We start from the raw sequence: 19500 nt of genomic DNA on the forward strand, positions 1-19500 counted from the left end.
TCCGCTTAGCGTACAGCCTCAGGGTGAAACCCTCCGTGCATGGTCAGGAGCTTCCTTGTCTTGATGTCAGTGGCTTCTATCTCCTCCTTCAGCCAGCCTATTACCCCAGCAGGGTACCTGATCACGGGCAGGGCGTAGGTGTTGATGGCCCGGATCTTGTTCTTCCCGTTCAGCTGACTCCTCAGGACTTGCCTGACCCTCTGCAGGTACTTGGTAGTTGTGACTACACTTCTCCAGCCCGAACGACATTCCGATGTCATTGCTGTATATCCTGGTGGTGTGGATCAGTGAATCGATGTCTCGTTCACTCTTGGCATACAGCTTGATGTCATCCATGTACAGGAGGTGGCTGACAACTGCTCCATTCCTTAGTCGGTATCTGTAGCCAGTCTGGTCACTGATCTCACTGAGGGGGTTCAGGCCTATGCAGAACAGCAGTGGGGACAGAGCATCTCCTTGGTAGATCCCGCACTTGATGGTGACTTGTGCTATGGGCTTGAAGGTTGCCTCTAGTGTTGTACGCCACATCCCCATTGAGTTCCTGATGAAGGCCTTGGAAACTGCCAAGCAAAGACTCACAGCCTTGGCCAGCCGCTTGAGGAGGTACACCAGAGAGACCAAAGGCAGGAGAATAAACCAGCTGTTCTCCACAGAACCAGCCAAGGTGTACTCTCAGTGGCAAGGGAACAATAAGAGAACAGCACCACCAAGGCTGGAGACGGAGCAATACTGGAAGAGCATATGGGAGAAGGACGCAACCCATAACGGCAATGCTCAGTGGCTAGTGGATCTGAGGGCAGACCATAGCGACCTCCCTGAACAGGGTCCAGTAACCATCACAGTGGCAGATATCCAAGAAAGGGTCTCCAGTATGAAGAGTTGGACAGCACCAGGGCCCGACATGGTTCACGCCAACTGGCTGAAGAAGCTGACTGCACTCCACGAGCATCTGGCAGCACAAATGAACCAGCTGCTAGTCGATGAGAGACACCCAGAATGGCTAACCGAAGGCTGGACAGTCCTGATCCTCAAGGACCCCCAGAAGGGACCGGTCCCCTCCAACTACTGACCAATAACCTGCTTCAGCACCACGTGGAAGCTCCTGTCAGACATCATAGCGGCTAAGATGAACAGGCACATGGGTCAATACATGAGCGGGGCACAGAAAGGGATGGGCAAGAATACCAGAGGCGCAAAACACCAGCTGCTGGTAGACAGAACAGTCAGCCGAGACTGCAAGACCAGACTGACCAACCTGTGCACTGCCTGGACTGACCCTAAGAATAAATATATATATATATATATATATATATATATATATATATATATATATATATATATATATATATACACATATATATATATATATATATATATATACATATATATGTGTAATTTAGTGGTTACCTTTGGATTTATGTTTGCACCCACTGTCCTGCTAGAAATGACATCCTTGACTGGCAGTTTTGTGGCAGTTTTGTGCAGACCATGTTGAGCTTAAAAACAGTTTTGTTCAGCTTGTAGGTGTTTGTAATGAGAGCTTTAGCAAAGCAGTATTCTCAAAGTGAAAAACTGGAAACGACCGTCAAGCTAACAACATTCACTTTGTGAACACATGCAATGACTGCAAAAACTACTTATTCTGCAGCAAAGACAACTTTTAACACATTTACCAAAAAGTGCCTGAAACAAAACCAGTGTTGGCTATCTAGCTAATATTGTTGCAAGAAATGTGTTATGAATCTTATCTACCATAAATAACAGTTGACAGGTATGCAGTAATAGTGAAAGCCATCTTGGCTTTCTTGCTGCAGCTCGTCCTCTCCTCACAGCTGAAACTGAGACTTGCTTACTACGACCACTATTACTCTGTGCCTGAAGCTGTTGTGCAGTGAGCCGCCTATCACACAGGCTGCTAGCTCTCAGAAACTCTGACTCAGGTGTGTCTTTGGCTCTGCAGACATCTTCCTGTCACAGTTTGTTTCTGAGTGACTTTGATGCTGAAGGAAACTGTACTCACTCACACTGTGACTTTCCTACATTTCTGTGATGGTCTGTCTCTCTTCTCTGGTTAATTCCCTTTTTCTCACCATTTCTGTGGCAACACTCTACTTTCTGCAGTACAATACTGTTCAGCTGATGCTGTCGAGGGTCTGGTACCACAGTGTGCTCCGACACTGCAGACAGAGGGGGCTGGAAGTGATCCAGGAAGGTTGGAGCAGCTGTAGGAATTAGTAGCAGCAGCTTTCAAGGCCTGATCAACCTCCATTACTGCAGCTTTAAACAGTTAACCCATGTTGTGTTCCCTGAAAAAGGTCTTTTTGTATCATTCTGAAATGGACATTATGTTTCAGTTTGGGGGTAACCTTTGTTTTAAACCTGTGCTGTTTCACCACTTACCTTTGTACCATTTCAGGCTGTTCACTGGACTGAATGACTTGAACTGCAATAAATTACTGGAAAAATTGGGCTGTTCTAAAACGCTGGACCCGTAGTGTATGTCACATTGGGCATACACAGTAAATGTATTCCTTATTTGGAAATGAATTTTCTAGACAGTTTTTTGCTTATTAACACAGAATTTACTTTTTATTTGCATTTCCATAACATATATGATGATCATAACTTTTGCTGGTTTTGTTTAACAACAAAACTGTTTGTTTGTTTTTTGCACTGAACAAATATGCATGCTGAAAATGTAAAAAAAAATCCTGCTTCATATTGGAGGTACTTTCAACAACTTAGTGCAGAAATCTGAACATCAGATTCATATAAATGGGAAAAAATGAAAATATTGTTTTAAAAAAAGTATGCAAAAACAAGAGAAATGAAAATCATGTAAGATCAGCATATGCATTAACAACATGCTTTGCCAGAACAGGTACAGATACCACCTCCGTGACATCACGTGGTACTTGTACCTTGCAGTGCAGACATCAAGGAGTGTTGTGTGTTGTGTTGTACTCCTCCACAAAAGCTTTGTCTGATTTGCTCCAGCGTTGCAGCTCGTCCTGAGGCTCAGTTGCACAGTAGGATGAGAGCACGTGTGGGTTTGTTGCTTTACAGAGGAGAGAAAATGCTTCAAATGTTACCATTTAGCTCAGGCTAAGCAGACGAAACAGACATGCTGTCACACGTTTTTATAATTTCATTCATTTTTCAGTCTTATATTTGTTTAAGTATACTTTGAATTGAATCAAATGATTAGGTCATTATCAGGCCTCTGGAGAACTTCAACACATGTTGAGGAGCTCATTTAGCCATTAAATCAGCTGACACGTCTAAAACCTGCGGGACACCGGCCCTCGAGGCCTGGAGTTCCCCACCCCCGGTTACACCAATCATAAAGTTTACCCGTGCTGGCCAAAAGCTCCTGTTTTAGTGTAGGATGTACCTTTGTGCTGACAAAGTCTTCCCGGCTTCTTAGTGATTACAAGTAGGCAACATCTGTAATAAATGGCAAGCAAGACATAATATCTGTCCCGACCTGCAAAACACGAGCAGTCAGAAACTGCAAACCTCCAGCAAGAAAAAAATCTCCCCCAGACTCACGAGAATGTGAGACCCTGCATCCATCATGGGTCTGACTTCATGTCTGATATTTTCTTAAGAACAAGACAATTTCTTCCACTTTTTCTTCTTTCACTTTAATATATTGTTGTGTGGCCGATTTGGACTTTTCGCACAGCGCTAATGACATAAAAGGAAAACATGCACCATCCACGTGTATGTAAATGTGAAAGGCAAGGTTAAGCCACCACTGCTTACAATGACTTAAAATGACTCGCAGTGTGATTCGTGTCTCCTTTCCTGTAAAGTTCCTCACTATATAAAATTACTTGCAGAATCTTTTTTTTTTTTCTGTCAGAGGTTGAATTGTTATCCTCGTATTCAACCGCCGTATCTACTGGGAAGGACTTTTAAGTAAATGTGGTTATGTCATCATTTAAAGTGACATTTAATTCCAGCAGAATGGCACCATTGGTGAAGGAGCACATCATAAAGCACCACCAAATGTCCCGATAACTGCTGACTGAGTAATCCAGCCAAGAAAAAGACTGAATGAATAACAGAACCTTCTCAGAGGTAAGGCCGATACTGCATAAGTACTATTAAACATGAAAACTTACTGGGGCATTAAACATGTTTATACGCACATGTGAAGTATGTGTGGTCTTTCTGACACTCTGGTCTCTTCCCTGTACCACCCGTGCTTCCTTTTCTTTTCCTGCTGAGGTGCGTGATAGATATTCACTCAGACAGCCAGCTGCTTGTCTTTGCAGCATGTTTACCCACATCAGCAACATATTAGCGAATGACAAGACCTCCCAGTCAGACAGCAAACAGTGCATTAGCTATTGGCTCTGATTAGTAATGTTTGGCCCAGTCTAAGCCTGATGTAAACGCACAAAGAGCCCGCTCTAGCTTAATGTGAATAGACTTCATGTTTCTCTGTAAGCACCCACGTAGCTCCTTCCCACTGCAAATAAAGCTCGTTTGACCTACATGACAGTGTGGCCTCAGTGTAACAGGTGTTATAAGTCATTAGGCAAATTATTTGCTCCGCATTACAACTTCCTATAAGTGCAAACAACAAGGCCAAAGACACAGGCAGCTGTATGTAACTACATTTGAATGTGATCATGAATGTGAATGGAGCTAGAGAGACGTGCCCGACAGCAGGGAGGAGGAGGAGCGACCAGGAGCTTTAAGTGAGACAAAATATTTTAATTTTCTAAACATAAACTCATTCATATTATTTACAGGTGGAAAATATAACACATCAAACAGAATTTGAATGACTCAACGCAGCTCACACAAATTCAAGTATAAAAAAAGAGAAAAACAATATCAAAATGTACAAAATATATCAAAGTGCTTGTAGGTGGAGTTTAGGCAGGAGTACTGCCCGGTGTGTGTGAAACTCCGGGTAAATGTCCTTTTAAATATAAAGTATTAGGTGTGCATTAAATATATCAACACTTCATTGAAAACAACACCACACGTGTACTCATAATACATCCCCGCCCCCAGTCTGGATTCTTACGAGCCTTTCCCGTGACTTCATACTATCGAGATGTTGTCCACAGTGCACGCGCACCTTTCTACGATCATATTGGGAAATTCAGCCACCTCTATCTCGGTGTAGTCCCCTTTCTTCACCAGGTACATGATGGGTAAAGGCGCACTCTCGGACACCGTGCACCGCCGCTCGCCGTACCCGAAGTTGCGCTTGGGCTGCTTGCAGCCACCGGTGCACCTGAAAGCCTGGTACCCAGCCGGCTCAATGATCCAGTACTGTGTCCATGTCAGTGCGCGGAAGTTGATGAAGTACTCCTCTCTGCAGCAGGTGTCTTTGTTTTGGTTGTCGCAGTCACCGCGAGAGCTGAGGACGAAAAAACAAGGAAAGTTAGCTGACAGCTGCTAGCATTAGCAGTAATGTGATTTAATTGATTTGTGTTGCTGGGGTGGGATCAGGTGCTCAAAAAGCTGTCAAAGGCCCCAAATTTCTTAGCTACACCCCTGCTTGCTATGTAGTGGTCAATTTATAGATTGATTTGTGTTTTCAGTTATATCACTATGGATCATTCATGATAGAGAGCATATGGTGTTCTTCAGTGCCAGTCTGTAATTTGCTGCTAGATTTCTCTGAAGCACGAGAATCTGTAAACCTACGCCCCTTTGCCACCACACAACAGTTCTATTAACGAATGCAAATGCTGACAGGTAAAAACAGCACAGGGTTAATTGTCACACTGACACAATATCCTGTATTTCGCGCCCTTACCCGTACTCTTCGAGGTTGAGTGTGTAGAGGACGAGCTCGGGCTTTCCCAAGGTGTTGTCCGTCTGCTCCTGGGTGGTAAAGCGGACACTCTTGGCCATCTCTGCCGCATAACTGCCAGGTCTCTCGCCCTCGATCCACACCTCCAGGTGCATAGGTGTCTTCTGCTGTGTCTTGGACCAATAGTGCACCGCCTGGGTGACATCAAAGCTCTTCCAGCCTGTCTCGTGAATGGGGATCAACCTGTAAACGCGATGGGGGCAATTCATTAAAGTGAGCTCCAACTGATAACTAGCGGAGGAGAATACCGCTGTCTTTTAATTAAGATAGCAAGTTGATTGAGGGGGGGGCTCATTTAACGGATCCCTTACCGCGAATCTACCAGCGACGTCCGGTTGGATCCGTTGGGCAGCGCCTCCACCCAGTAGATGCTGACCCTGGCGTTGTTGACGAGCCGGTGGCTCTTCCTCTCCACCGTGAATCGTTTGTGGTGGGAAGCCCGCTGGTAGAGCTTCAGCTCGGCCATGGTCACCTCACTATTATCCGGGATCCTCGCCTCCATGTCGAACATCACGCGTTGCCGAGTGGTGTCAGAGTAGACGTACTCCCCGGAAATATCTAAAACACAAACCGTTTCCAGCTTTTTAGTCAATTTCGCCTCTTGCGAAGATTAAAATGACTTTTTCATGAATATACACTGGTGCGTAAAAGAGCACTGGGTGTTACAGCTATTATGCATGTAAAATACTCTACAGCAAAATCTTTTTCTTTTCTTTTTTTGAATCTGCATGCTCCATTTGTTAAACATTTAAAAAGTGCCTACCTGCATTGCCGGGGATTCCTTTCAGGATGCCCGCAAGACTGGGCAAAGATCTGCGCCTCCTGCTGTGGTGCATCTTCAGCATGGTCATGTACTTATTTCTTATATGCGCCGGAATCACCAGATTTTCCACATCCCTTTTATGGATTCTAGGAACTTCATCCAACCCAAGCTTCTGTAGCAGTGCGTCCTTCATATCCTGATGCGTAAAAGCCTTAACGAGACCGAAGAGAGCGGCGAAAAGGACACAAGCCCGAAGGAAATCCATGACGAAAGAGAGAGAGAAGGAAACTTCAGTGTGACAGACGGCAGCACAGTAGCGCAGGAGATACAGAGTGTGTCCCTCTGACACTCCTCTGGTCCCTTATATTGTTACGGGTCCTCCCCGTCTTTCGCACTTTGTCGATGGGGGCAGGGACCCTTATCAGAACAAAGGTGCGACAATACAGCCCCATCCTAAACAGGATATCTAAGTGGCCATACTTCAAACAGCAACAATTAAGACTTGAGGGCCATCCGTATTGCGGAGGTGTAATTTCACCGCAGTTATGTTTGATGTGACCAGAAGGAGAATCTTTTTTAAATTCCGTTTCTTGCTGTGTATTTAAGTGACAAGACAATCACGTGATCTTTGTTTTATGTGTTTTATGTGCTTATATTTTGCTTTTACTTGATTTTGAAAGCCAAACTTGAAATCTGTGATGTTTCCCTTAAAAAGAAGAACACTGTGGAGAAGAAGGGTTTTATTTGTAGCAAACTTGTCATATTTGAAGTGCTGAAGAGCTTTTTTGGTTAAGTTGAATAAATGACCGTTGCTGTCTTTATCTGGACACTAATTTCTCTTAAATTGGAATACTGTCCTCCCACGGTGTGTCCTATGCAGCTACATATGTTCCTCAGACAGACATTACTTGACCCTGTGAACCTGAAGTGCCCTCTCCTCCTTAGCACCCTTGTCTGCACACACACACACACACACACACACACACTGCACTCTGATGTGTACATTCCACTGGACAATGTCAGCCTGGGCCCAGTCTGGCAGCAGTTTGTCACACGATGGGCTTAACTTCTGTCTGGATGGCTGCAGAACCTATTTTATCCAGCAAAAGGGTGAAAGACTGAGTCTAAAACCAAGCAGCATGTTCACCTTGAGTCTATAACAAGCAAGGGAGTGGGTGGGTGGGGGGTCCATGGAGAAGGAGTGCAGGGCCTCGAGGGAGGAGGGGACGCTACGGGATTAGATGTTTATTTGGACCCCTGTAACCCATTCTTGGTCCACTCCAGCAGATTAAAATTATTAGCCAAACAGACAGTTAATCCAGGGGCTGGTATGAGAAAGGGACTGTGTGTGGGGGGAGGCAGGGGGTGGATGTGGATTGGGGCAGGCTCTTCACAAGTTGGTGATTATCTGATTCCATTGCGAGGATTTGCCTTGCCTTTTTTGTCACACAAACATTAGAAGAGGGTTGCTCTCACTGGCTGCCCAGAAGCTCCAGGCTCTGGTTGTGTATTGGCTGTGTTTGCTTAGAGATGTCAGACAGACTGAAGGAGCACACAGGAAGAGCAAATGACAGATGACTGCCAGACCCGCTTGCAGCAGCTCGAGAGGTTGCATCTGCCCAGTAAAGACAAATTATTAATTAGTGGCAGAGCCCCAGTAGCACATGACACCGTGCACATGTGTTGTAATCTTTGAAATGCATTTACTCGAACATACACGCTGGAAACGGGCTCGGCGTGGTTCCATGTGTGCAAAGGTAAAGTACGTGTAAGTGTGCAGAGGTATAATAAGCGGGTAACAAATAGATGTGATCCATCCTGTTTATTTCAGTTGTACTAAAAATGTGCGTCTGCGTCGGGATTCTGCATTGCAGCTGGTTGTAAATCAGCTTTAAAGCCTTTGGCAGGGTTAGTGTGCGCCTGTGTTTATGTTTCTGATTTTGATGAAGTTCAGGTTGCCAGTTCGGTTTGCTTCTGATTTGGTTTTATCCTTCAAAAATGTTCTTTTTGTGCACTTTTTTCATTATTATATATGTATGTGTGGTATTTGTCACACTGTGAGAGTTCCTAACTTCAGAATGGCACTGTGGTATAATGATACAATACAAACATGTGCACGGTCATGCACATGTCCAAAATCCCAATAAGCAGATATTTTATTAAAGTTAGCTTTATAAGTTCACCATATCACTTCATTTAGTTTTTCTTTTGCTTTATTCTAAACTCTAAAAAATCAGTTTATTTAATAAAAAAGAAACACGCTTAATTTTAGTTCATTCTAACAACGTCAGTCTTTGGTTTCATAATATTTATTATGTATATATATATTGTATTTTTGGTTGGGACATTTGATGTCTGTGGCATTCTTACAACCCAATTAGTGGAAACAACATTAGTCACCAGACACTTTGTTCATTTTATTCATTTAAACGATGAGACAGCGCTCATTAATTAGGCTTTAATCAACAGTCTAAAGAGCCCATGTTCAGCCATTACCCCTAACTACATGTTGTTAACTCTTTGAGGTCTCAGTGAGGATTACAAGTAACCCCGACTAACCCGAACGCAGCTTAGACTCCATCTGAGCCACAGAGGGGTAACATCTTTTATTTGGCTTCTCTGGCACACTTTAAAAACTATTTGAAATTGTTTGTTTCCCAAAATATGAAATGCTTTCTTGTTTTCTTCAAAGATTACAGCTGGGATTAAATTAAAAATAAAAAGTATGCCCAAAATGCTGACTTAAAGTAATTTGATTACATGTACCTGTACATGTTCCATGCCATTGGAAAAAATGAGAAATGTAATGGAATCTGGTCAAATATACATTCAGTTTATGCCAAGCATGGTTTCCTCGACAATTCATTATTTTAATAAACAAACCTTTGACTTCGTATTTTTTTTATTTCAGTTGCTTTTTAATCAAAAAATGTAATTCATGTTTATTAGGATCTTTTTCTTAGTGTAGGGTTATGACTCATCACAGCCTGTTACAGGGATCTTGAAAATAAAATAAAGTGGTGTTGTACATGCACACTGATGGCCTCAGTTGTATACTGTTACTTCTGTTTTCCTTCAAACACCGAAGGAAGGATAAAGCTGCTCAAAAGTGTATGCTAATGATAATAATCAGTGCATCCTCCATAACAAAGAGCCACAGGTGAGGTCCAAACCTGTAGACTGTCTGTGGTCAGCAGACATGTAAATTCCAAGCAAATCTTGTCCAGTCCAGCCAGATGCCAGTCTAAGTGCCTGCTCTCCACAGCCTAAAATACTCAGCCCTCTGCTGTCCTCTCTGCCTCACATTACAACCCCTAATTTGGGAAATTAAGATGGCCTTTGTGTGATATTTCTCAGTCCTCCTTCCTTCCCATGCCGCTCAGAGACGAGCTGCCTAGTTCAAAGCTGCATCTCATACACTCATAGGTGCCATTTCTTTTCAATCAAAGGCCGAACGAGCTCCTTCAATCCACAACGCAGGTGTTAATTAGTATCCACCCATTTGCATTCAAAAGCAGTCCAATTTATAGGTCAATTCCATTTGCGCAGCATCAGACCTCCCTGTTTCTGCTTTGAATGCGTATACAGGAAGAGGGCAGAGGCGCAGTTTGGTTTGCGCATTATGTTGTAGCATCTCATTATTACGCGTCTCCCTGGGAACAAGGCGGAGCTGCTGCATGCTCCAAAAAGTCAATATTGAACTTGTGTTGGTGGTCACGGCAAAAGCCCCCATTATGATGCGCTCGAGCATTGTCAATCACTTCCCGGCCTGCTACTTGCCGCCTTATCTCCACGTCAAATATTTGGAGAAATGAACCGCACTAGTTTGCACATTAATGGTCCACACCAGCTCTTCTCTTTCAGCTCCCGCAGACTCGTCTGGATCTAAATCCGTGGAGCTGGCTGCCAATAATCATCGATCAGTCCGTGACAAAGACGAAGCGCTAGACTCGTGCAGGGGCAATACTGTTATTGCCCTCCGCAATGTCGACTAACCGCAGGACGGTTTAATTGCATTTCGCACAGCTAATGACGGATCAGTCAGCGCAGACATGCGCGTTGACCCCGCTGCAGACAAATGGGATCAGACACGTTTAATTAGGACTATCAATACATATTTTCATTGGCTTTTAATTCATCGACAGGCTGGAGTTGTGATGGACTGAAGCAATGAATGTACGTGGCTCCAACCTCGGCTAGGAAATATTTAAAAATCTACAACCCGATGAGGGAAAATCTCACGCAAGAAATTCAACAGCGCTGTTGTGCAACTTACAAAAAGGCTCGTGGCTTTCAGTAGCTGTGCTGAAACGGTTTGTACACCAGAGGGCGCCATGCGCAAGCGCCTAGAGGCTTTAAAGGAAACTTCCACCCCGAAACCCCCATTTGCACTGTGCTACGTTCAAAAGATCCGATAATCATGATGACGTTAAATAGATAGCAGGAAGGCAACATCGACACTTGGATTGATAGCATCATCGGGGAAATAAATATATGAATAAATGTACAGTTAGATCTCTTTATTACCCTTATACTTATTGTTTTGTCCTATTCTAATTAGACCACTTCTGAGATCTGAGGTGAACATGACAGTTGAATTGAATTGTTCATTGTGCATGACTTTTAACAGGATACTTGCAGTGCTTAACAAATTTATTAAACTGCTTGTCAAAAAACAAGAAAAATATCTCAGAAATCTGTCAAGCGCTTGTTTAAAATGACCTTATTTATTTTATTTTATTAAGAGTAAATGTGAAAATTCATGGATAACAGCAATAATTGTATTTTGGCATTAAAAACAGCATTTTGATTTAACAGCTTGCGCACACTGGTCGATTAACCATTACAGAAATATCAGAAATGACTTTGGTCATTCTGACACTTTAGAGCAGAGATGCTAACTCAGGGGTGGGCAATCTCAGTCCACGAGGGCCGGTGTCACCCAAGGTGAGATCTAAAACCTGCAGGGACACCGGCCCTCGTGGACTGAGATTGCCCACCCCTCGTTTTACATCAAGGGCCACAGATAACCCACAGTGATCTGAAGTGGGCTGGAGGAGTCAAACTAACCTTTCTGTGATTCTAAAGACGTTTAACTACATTTAATCCCAGAGATATGTTCATAGAACATAAAGAATTTCAACAGCACACGTCAGTTTTTCTACATGAAAGATGTGTAAAATCACTGAAAACGATCTGCTCAGTGCACAGACTGTCCCATATTTATATAACATAGTTTTTGTTCATTCACAGAAAATGTTCTTTCCCCCCCCAAAGTGTCCATAGTACACAGCGAAAAACAGGAAGTTGTCTGTCATTTATTTGTTTATCCATTACTTAAATACTTTGGTGTAGCATGAATGGCCATGCAGGAATCTTTGTCAGCAGAAAAAGTCAAATAAAAGTTATAAAAACACAGTTTAAAGTCAAAAAATCGATCCTCGCCATCAAAGTCATCCAAAGTCGTCCCTCCAGTCGGATTGGAGGCTTTGGCGGGCAGATTCTGGCCCCCGGCCCTATGTATGGCACCACTGATTTCAAGTAAGTGTTGCATAAACCTTACATCGGGTGGTGTTCTAATAGATGTGTAAAGCACTGTACGTAGTGAGCAACTGTTTTACATGATATTAATTCTTTCACGACAAAATGACACCTGATTGATGCGAGGACATATTTGAAAGAGTCCGTAGTCGACCAGGAAGGATTTCACATTTCTACGAACTTTCAAGACCCATGTCACACAAACTCTGATGTAATCAAGTCTGCTGAAGAACAGAAGCATACGTTTAATTTAAGCATTTAAAAATAACTATAGACGTTTTACATGAACACATGAACATAATTCACCTACCGAACACGTTTTTACGATATTAATGAGGAATGAGTGTCGTATCAGACTGATTAGATCCTGTTCATCAGAGAGTTCACATTTTAAACTACCAGTGCAGGGAGTGACAATTTTAGAAAGAGAAATAGTAACAATCTTTCCACGTTAAATTGTTGTAATACAAATACACATCAGTATATGCAGTGAATGCACAGAGACTGAAGGCGCTTGGTTTCACTGGGTTTGGCAAAAAGATTGTGCGAAGATCTCAGAGTGACCTGTGACAGGATTATCTCAGTAGACGCCACATTATTTCTGCTTTCTCACCACACATCATTTCATTTTTATGGTCGAGCTGCTCTCTGTTCTGAAGCATTTGGTGCTGTGTATTTTTGAACTTTACTGATAAAATGTGCTTACTTGTGAAGATTGAACATGCATCGATAAAATGGCAAACGGACGTGTTCAACATGAAATGTACTGATCACAGATCTTGTAAATGAAAGCAGAACAAAATCTTCAGTCACACATGATCCACATTGTAATGTAATATCCACACGGGCACACGAGACCCGTTTCAGCAACCATCACTCCTTCTGGAAGTGAAGGTTATTACATGTGGGAAATTGCCAGAAAGCTTAATGTCTCATGCAGTGGTGTGTTCTACTCCCTTTCACAGCCAAACAGGGCCAAGAGTGCAAAGCTGTGCAGAGTAACAGACTGATGATTGGCTCTCTGATGGGCTTGGTTAACTGTTCAATCCAACAAGGGTGATAAACATCTCCAAACAATCAACAATGAAAACTCAATCAAAGGCACAGCAGTCTCAGTGCAGGCTGACAAACAGAATCAAACACATCAAGTGTGTTGGAAATATAGCAACAACACTTGTGCGTTTTTGCAAGGAATTGTGTTATATCTAATAACAAAAGCACTCAGACGTATACTAAAACTGCACTGCTACTGTTCAGAATCAGAATCTTTATTCACATTGTGCTTTCAAACAATGAAAATAGTTTGAAAAAATAGTACAAGTGAAAAGAGGGCACTTTTAAGTGTTGTGTACAAGAATATGACATCAGAGTTGATTTCCCTTTAATCAGGTGACTGCGTCTTATATGGTATGTTGTTGTGCGCTTACTTCATCACATCTTGTGTCTTTCTTCTACAGTCAGGGGGCCCTGAATTATTTATTTTCTTAAGTATGGAAGTTTTATGTTCCCCTTTGTTGGGGTGTGTGGCCTCAAACACCTTCTCCTTCTCTCTCCGTCTCCCTTCCCCCAAAGATTCAGACGCTTAGGCCGTTATTGATTACTGGGTGCACTTTGAGCAGTGATAAGCACTACAAAGGGATCATTTCCAAACAAGGAATGATCAGTTCAGACTCTGAACTACATGAAACCCCATGCACTGTTTATATGCAAATAGGGAGCGAGAGCATGCCACACAGACCCTTTTTGTGTCACGACATTTAAGGTGTGACTGTGAATGCAAAAGCAAGACACATTTGGTAGATTGCATAATGGTTTATGGGGAATCTGACTGTCATATTTGATGCATGTGGCTGTGTGAGGTGGCTCACTGTCACAGCTAGCTGGACTCGGCACAGTTGCATTGACGCAGGCTGGACTGTATCTCGTTTAATTGCTGTGTTTGCGGTCGGTTAAAGGGACAGCAGTCATTGTTACTCCTGCGCGAAGAAAAAGACGCCACCAGCACACAGCCCGCAGTTCCCATTCACAATATTGACAACACCCCCTCCCATCAACACCCCCCCGCCTCTCCCATTCGCACAGCAGATGCTGTGACGGGCGCCATGATGATGATCTGGGATTTTGCCTGCAGCAGCAACCAGAGACGTTAGAATAGTGGTAGATAGGCCGCGAGCTATAGAGGACGTCTCGAGACACGGGAAACGAGCATGCGTGGAAGTTGGAAACTGTAAACGCGTTACCTAACATCACAGACTGATAACCTTTTTTTTTTTGGGACAGCGTCGAAACGTGTTCAGAGACACCGTATGAGAAATCAAACTGGTAAGACGAGACTGAAATATCCGCGAGATATCCACAACAGCAAACATGGTGGTAGAAGTATAACTTCCAAAGAAAAAAAACAACAAAAACCTAACAAAAAACGTAATCATTGATATTTTTTTTTACTTTTTACTTAAAGTAATTTAATAAAATTTCAAAATAACTCCCCAAATAACAGCCCAGAAACATTAGTCCGGATGATTGGTCGCATACTGGAGAGACTTACTTCTAGAAGGATCTTCAGTGGTTAAAAAAGAAGGTACGTATGTATCAATAACTCATAATTACGTTTCTGACGCGTACAGTCGAGGTCGAGAGCTATTTGTAAGCCATTCATAATTTCCAGCAGAGCCACTTTTCCCACAATGCAGCGCGGTGCTGCAGCGCACCAGAGCAGTGTATAGTGGGTCATCTTTTCAGTTTAAAGCCTCTGGCATCGAGCCGCTGGTAGCTGACTGGGGAAAGACGGCAAAGCAGCGACCGACCGGCGGGGAGACTGGCAGTGCAAAGGGAAGGACGGGGGGGAATTTAGGCTGTGTCCCGTATTTGGAATAAGCGAGGCTAGAGAATACAGCTTTCCCCCTGACGTGAAACGAGCTTTTCTGTAACCTTCATAAGAGGAAAAAAGGAGCCGCATTTTTTCTCCTTTGACGGCTAACTTAAGGGCTGCTGGTTGGAACTCTTGGCTAACCATCGCGTTTGAACTGTGAAGAAACTAAAGAGACGTTGACGAAGAATGGGATTTAAAGAACATATCTTCCAGCAGTGAGTTGTGAAAACAAGGGGATATTTTGCAGTTAGATAAAAAAAAAATATATATATATATACATTGTCAGAGACAGACGGCATTTGGTTGAGCCGTGTTAACGCTGCGTGTTACATGTCAACTCCCGGGAAAAGGGGGAAGTTATGGCATTAAGGAACGGAGAAAAGTAGCGTTAACGTTAGCTCCCTGGTTAGCTGAGTAGCTAACCTAGCAGGCTGCTAAGCTTCTGTCGCCCTTCCATTCCTGGAGCAGAGGAGGGGCGCTGGGGCTTTGTAGCATTGCAGATCTGGTTTGCATTTTTTTGGATTGCTGCAAGAATGGAGAATCCCAAATATTTGTCTCAACTCAGGGAGATGTTTTGAACGGCTTCGACTAGGTTATTTTTTTTTTTTAAAAATTCTCTTAACGCCAGAGGAGAGCAGAAAACTGCCTGCTAACGCTGCTATTCCAACAAAATCAGCCGGCCCGGGGCAGCCAGGGTCTGTTACAGGCTTACTACTTTTCTTATGCACCCTTTGAGGGGTTGGGGGGATAGGTATTAAAAAAATGGGGAAGTGCTGCACGTCTCACCCAGCTTCAGGATACTGGCTCTCGAGAGGGAGGTCATGATTAGGCGGATTTTAACGCTTATTTAGCACCGGCTTGGCCTCAACGCGCAAAAGTTTGATTATTTTTCGAGACGTGCAGTGGCGAGAACTTTTCAAGGCCCCCCCTCTGCGCTGACTTCCAGGCCGAGGAGGTGTTTGCTCGTCCAACCCCATCCATCACCATTGCTTCAAAAACCCAACAGTAAGGAATAGAACATGTCGGGAGAGGTGCGTTTGAAGAAGCTGGAGAAGCTGATCCTGGACGGGCCGGCTCAGTCTAATGGCCAGTGCCTGAGTGTGGAGACGCTGCTGGATATCCTGGTGTGCCTCTATGACGAGTGCAACAACTCCCCCCTCAGAAGGGAGAAAAACGTCCTGGAGTTTTTGGAATGGGGTATGTATTCTTCTTATTTACTCCCTTTTTCCTTTCTTTCTTTGGTAAGATGATCAAGCTAATAATACTGTTGGCGCAGTGGCCCTCCCTTTCTCCCATCACATTCCTTTTATAGAAGCAGCAGGGCTCACTTTGGCCTCCTCTTAACACACTGGCTCTCCCTAAAAACTAAAGAGAGAAGGGGGGCAAGCAAGGCCACTTTACTCTCCTGTAGTTAAATGTTTTATATGTTTTGGAAAAAACAAAAGCATGTTGGAGGGTTAGACATTAAAACAGAAGGTGCCAGTTTATTACCAAAAACAGAGATGCTGTAAAATACCAAGCTGACAATGATAAAAGAGGATGTATCGGCTGGTGAGCAGGCCTGTTCAGATTTGAAATGCTTCTGGGACAGGTCCAATAAAGATGTTTTCTCCCCTGCAGGCCGCCGTGTATTCCAGTGGGAATGCACTTATGCGAAGTAGATGGCTTTTCTGTCATCACGGCTACTTTGCATGTCAGTTTGCTTGGGTTTGTATGCACGTGAAGGGTAGAGTTGTCCCATCAGACAGAAATCACTTGCACACGCCCATGGTTTGATTTGTTTCTACAGAGGAGAGGAGGAGGGGTTTTGTGCCTTTTTCTGGCTGTTTTGTAACTTTAAGACTCCCCAAGGTTAGAGAAAAGGAGAAGAGCAGGAAGACCACACACACCAAGAGAAGGTGTGTGTGTGTGACATTGGGGTTTGGTTTGTGCATGAAGCAGGAATGTGAACGACTCACCTTTTTTTGTTATGTAGGGCAGAGGCCCAGCTAGCTGCCGGAGCATGCCTGGCTGCCTGGACTGCGCTGTCTTTTACAGCCCTGAGAGAAGGGTGGCAGTGCAGGAGCAAATCATTGACCTCACAGGCAGAAATGTAGATTAAAACAAAAGGCAATGAGGAGACGTATTAGAAGGAAAGCGCTTGTGTGTCATATCTGCAGGAATCTTTTTGTCTATGTTTCTAAAAATACAAAAAACCCCTCTACAGACAGACTAGCAGTTTGGCCCGTCAGTGAGTGACTGTGTCAAAGACAGACAGGGTGGCAGTTAAACAAGTGTTAAATCTTTTGGCTGTGGCTGCTAAGTTCATCTACCCCACCAGCCACCATCTGGCCAACCTATTCTGTGCTAAAAATGGAGTTGTGCAGGCTGGAAGTGGCTGGATTTGGCCATTGTTCATGTTTTTTGGGGGAGTCTGCATGAGGATGACGAGGTACTTTTGTGCCTCTGCTGAAACATGTTGTTTCCTTTAGGACAATCAGTTGTTGCCCCCCCTTTGCTAGTTCTCAGCTGATGTGCTGCATCAAGTTGGCCTTGCAACAATGCCAGTGAGCCCAAGCCTTTAAGGAGAGGCGCTTGAGTGCCAAGTGGTGACTTCATCGTGACATTTCCCTGTGTTGTCACTAGAAACTGAGCTCTAGCAGACACAACATGCAGATGTATTCAAGCTGTCATAATTGTCTACAGGTCCCGTGTTGCTGCTTGTTATTTACCACTCCAAAGGCACTGATACTGAATCCTCCATATTTATGCATTTTTCCAGAAGACATCTGAGCTGAAAATTTCAGTTGAGCTTGAAGGTGTTGAGTTTGGAGCCGAGGCTTCTTTCTTGGTTGGCACCCTCTCAGTCCACGGTGATGTGAAACTTGCTTCACTGTGGACAGTTTCCAGTTCGTGGCCCGGGTGAGCCTTGGTGGTTCCCAGGCTCTTCCTGAACTTGTATATTTGAGCCTGCGTGGATCAGATGAAATTCAACGCTATTCGCGCCTATGATGAATTGTATGTAAACGACTGACGAACACTGTAAATATGCCAGTGTGTGACTGCAGAAGACATTGTGGACTTTGGTCAAACCAATTTGCCCCAGTGGTAAATGGCTAGGGAAATCCTGTCCAGACAGATGTCCAGGATGTGTCACTTATCTGCCTGTCGTGCTTATCTACAGCTCTGATATATAAACAATTAAAGATGTAGCACGATACTCTGGGGAAATGTTACAGTTATTCTATGCAGGAAAAAAATCCCAATCATGTGCTGTCCAGAGCCAAAGGAGTCTAGCGCTGTAACAAAATAATTTCTGTAACTATTTTTGTGAATTTGGGGTTAAAATGTTAGTTTTGACGTTTTGTGTCTGAGATGATCAGAAGTAACAGACTTAGATTTGGAGCACGGACAGGTTCAGCTTATTTGCAGTGTTACCGCCCAAAGGCTTTTCCTGAACCAGAAGAAACACCCTGCTGCTGGACGGACTAGTTGGACAGCAAATAATCACATTTCTTACATTTGTGTCATATTTCATACATACATAGCTGCTGCTGGTTAATTTCACTAAACATTTTAGCAGCTCAGGTTTCAGTGTTTCCCACAATAAGTCTTGGTCTGACCGGCGTGTTGTGACTTGTTTTTGGTCACCGCATTGGTGTTTTTTGTGTCAATTATGATTTCCTCACAGCCCGTAACCATTCATACTGGGGCTTGAAGCGTGCCAGACTAGCTGAACTGTAGGTGTTTTATCCGAGTGGTGGTATGGGAATAATAACAGTCGTCTAGGTCATTGCTGCATCTACATGATTTGCCATATTTGAACTGTGTTGGTGTTTAATCAGTTCATCCTTATGAAATCCAAAGGGCTGCTGCGTGACCACATCAATGAATGACACCTTTCAATCTTTAACTATATATATATATTTTTTAAGAGTTATTCAGTGAAGAGCTCAGGGCCAAGAAGAAAACCATTATAAACTGACTCCCAGATGGTCTTTTATTATGGACCAGTGAAAGTGATTCAGTTCAGCTTTATCGGTAGTTAAAAACAGCGGTGTAACAGTGAATCAGTCCAGACAATAGTTCTTCCCTCTCGGTGGAAAGATTTGAAGGAATCTGTGTGTTTTAGCCCTGTGATAACGCGCGTCCACGGCAGCAGACCACACCTCTGTGGCATAGCTGTACACAAAAAGTATGGTAGAACTGAGGTCAAGTCTCGTCTTGTCCTCAAAAGTTTTGTGAGCGTCACCACTCCCATGTTTTTCTTCTTCTTGGCAGAAAACCCAGCCACAGGGTCAAAGGAAAAAAGCACACCTGCTGCACATGTAGTGCGGTTCTCAGGATTTGGACACTTATTAGCTAAATGCTAACCAAAGTAGTGACATAGTGCTGTTATAGCTCCTTATTTGTACTTCAGCAAAGGAGCCAAAGTGCACGTGACCAATAGGAGTCTATATAGGAAACAGACTGGAACAGAAAGATGGTGTTAACACGTAC

At 43.6% G+C, this 19500-nt stretch overlaps 2 protein-coding genes across 12 annotated transcripts in view; one reads left to right on the forward strand and one right to left on the reverse strand.

The window, feature by feature from the left end:
* Positions 1-4923: 4923 nt before the first annotated feature.
* Positions 4924-6873, reverse strand: lft1 (lefty1). Its single transcript, XM_063496288.1, has 4 exons — positions 6609-6873; positions 6157-6403; positions 5789-6028; positions 4924-5386 (listed from the first exon to the last, which is right to left on the reverse strand). The coding sequence occupies exons 1-4, from the start codon at positions 6871-6873 to the stop codon at positions 5065-5067; spliced, it is 1074 nt and encodes a 357-aa protein (XP_063352358.1). The 3' UTR covers positions 4924-5064.
* An 8048-nt stretch (positions 6874-14921) lies between these two features.
* Positions 14922-19500, forward strand: part of cdc42bpab (CDC42 binding protein kinase alpha (DMPK-like) b) — a 68525-nt gene continuing 63946 nt past the window's right edge. For 9 of the 11 annotated variants that reach the window (XM_063496525.1, XM_063496521.1, XM_063496523.1 and 6 more), the window contains exon 1: positions 14923-16218. In XM_063496525.1, the coding sequence (XP_063352595.1) occupies positions 16041-16218 (178 nt within the window). In that variant the 5' untranslated portion in view covers positions 14923-16040. Of the gene's footprint in view, positions 16219-19500 lie in introns of all 11 variants that reach the window. The other 2 variants (XM_063496519.1, XM_063496522.1) reach the window with 1 other exon arrangement.

The sequence above is a fragment of the Pelmatolapia mariae genome, linkage group LG15 (assembly GCF_036321145.2).
Source record: "Pelmatolapia mariae isolate MD_Pm_ZW linkage group LG15, Pm_UMD_F_2, whole genome shotgun sequence".
NCBI classification, from domain to species: Eukaryota; Metazoa; Chordata; class Actinopteri; order Cichliformes; family Cichlidae; genus Pelmatolapia; species Pelmatolapia mariae.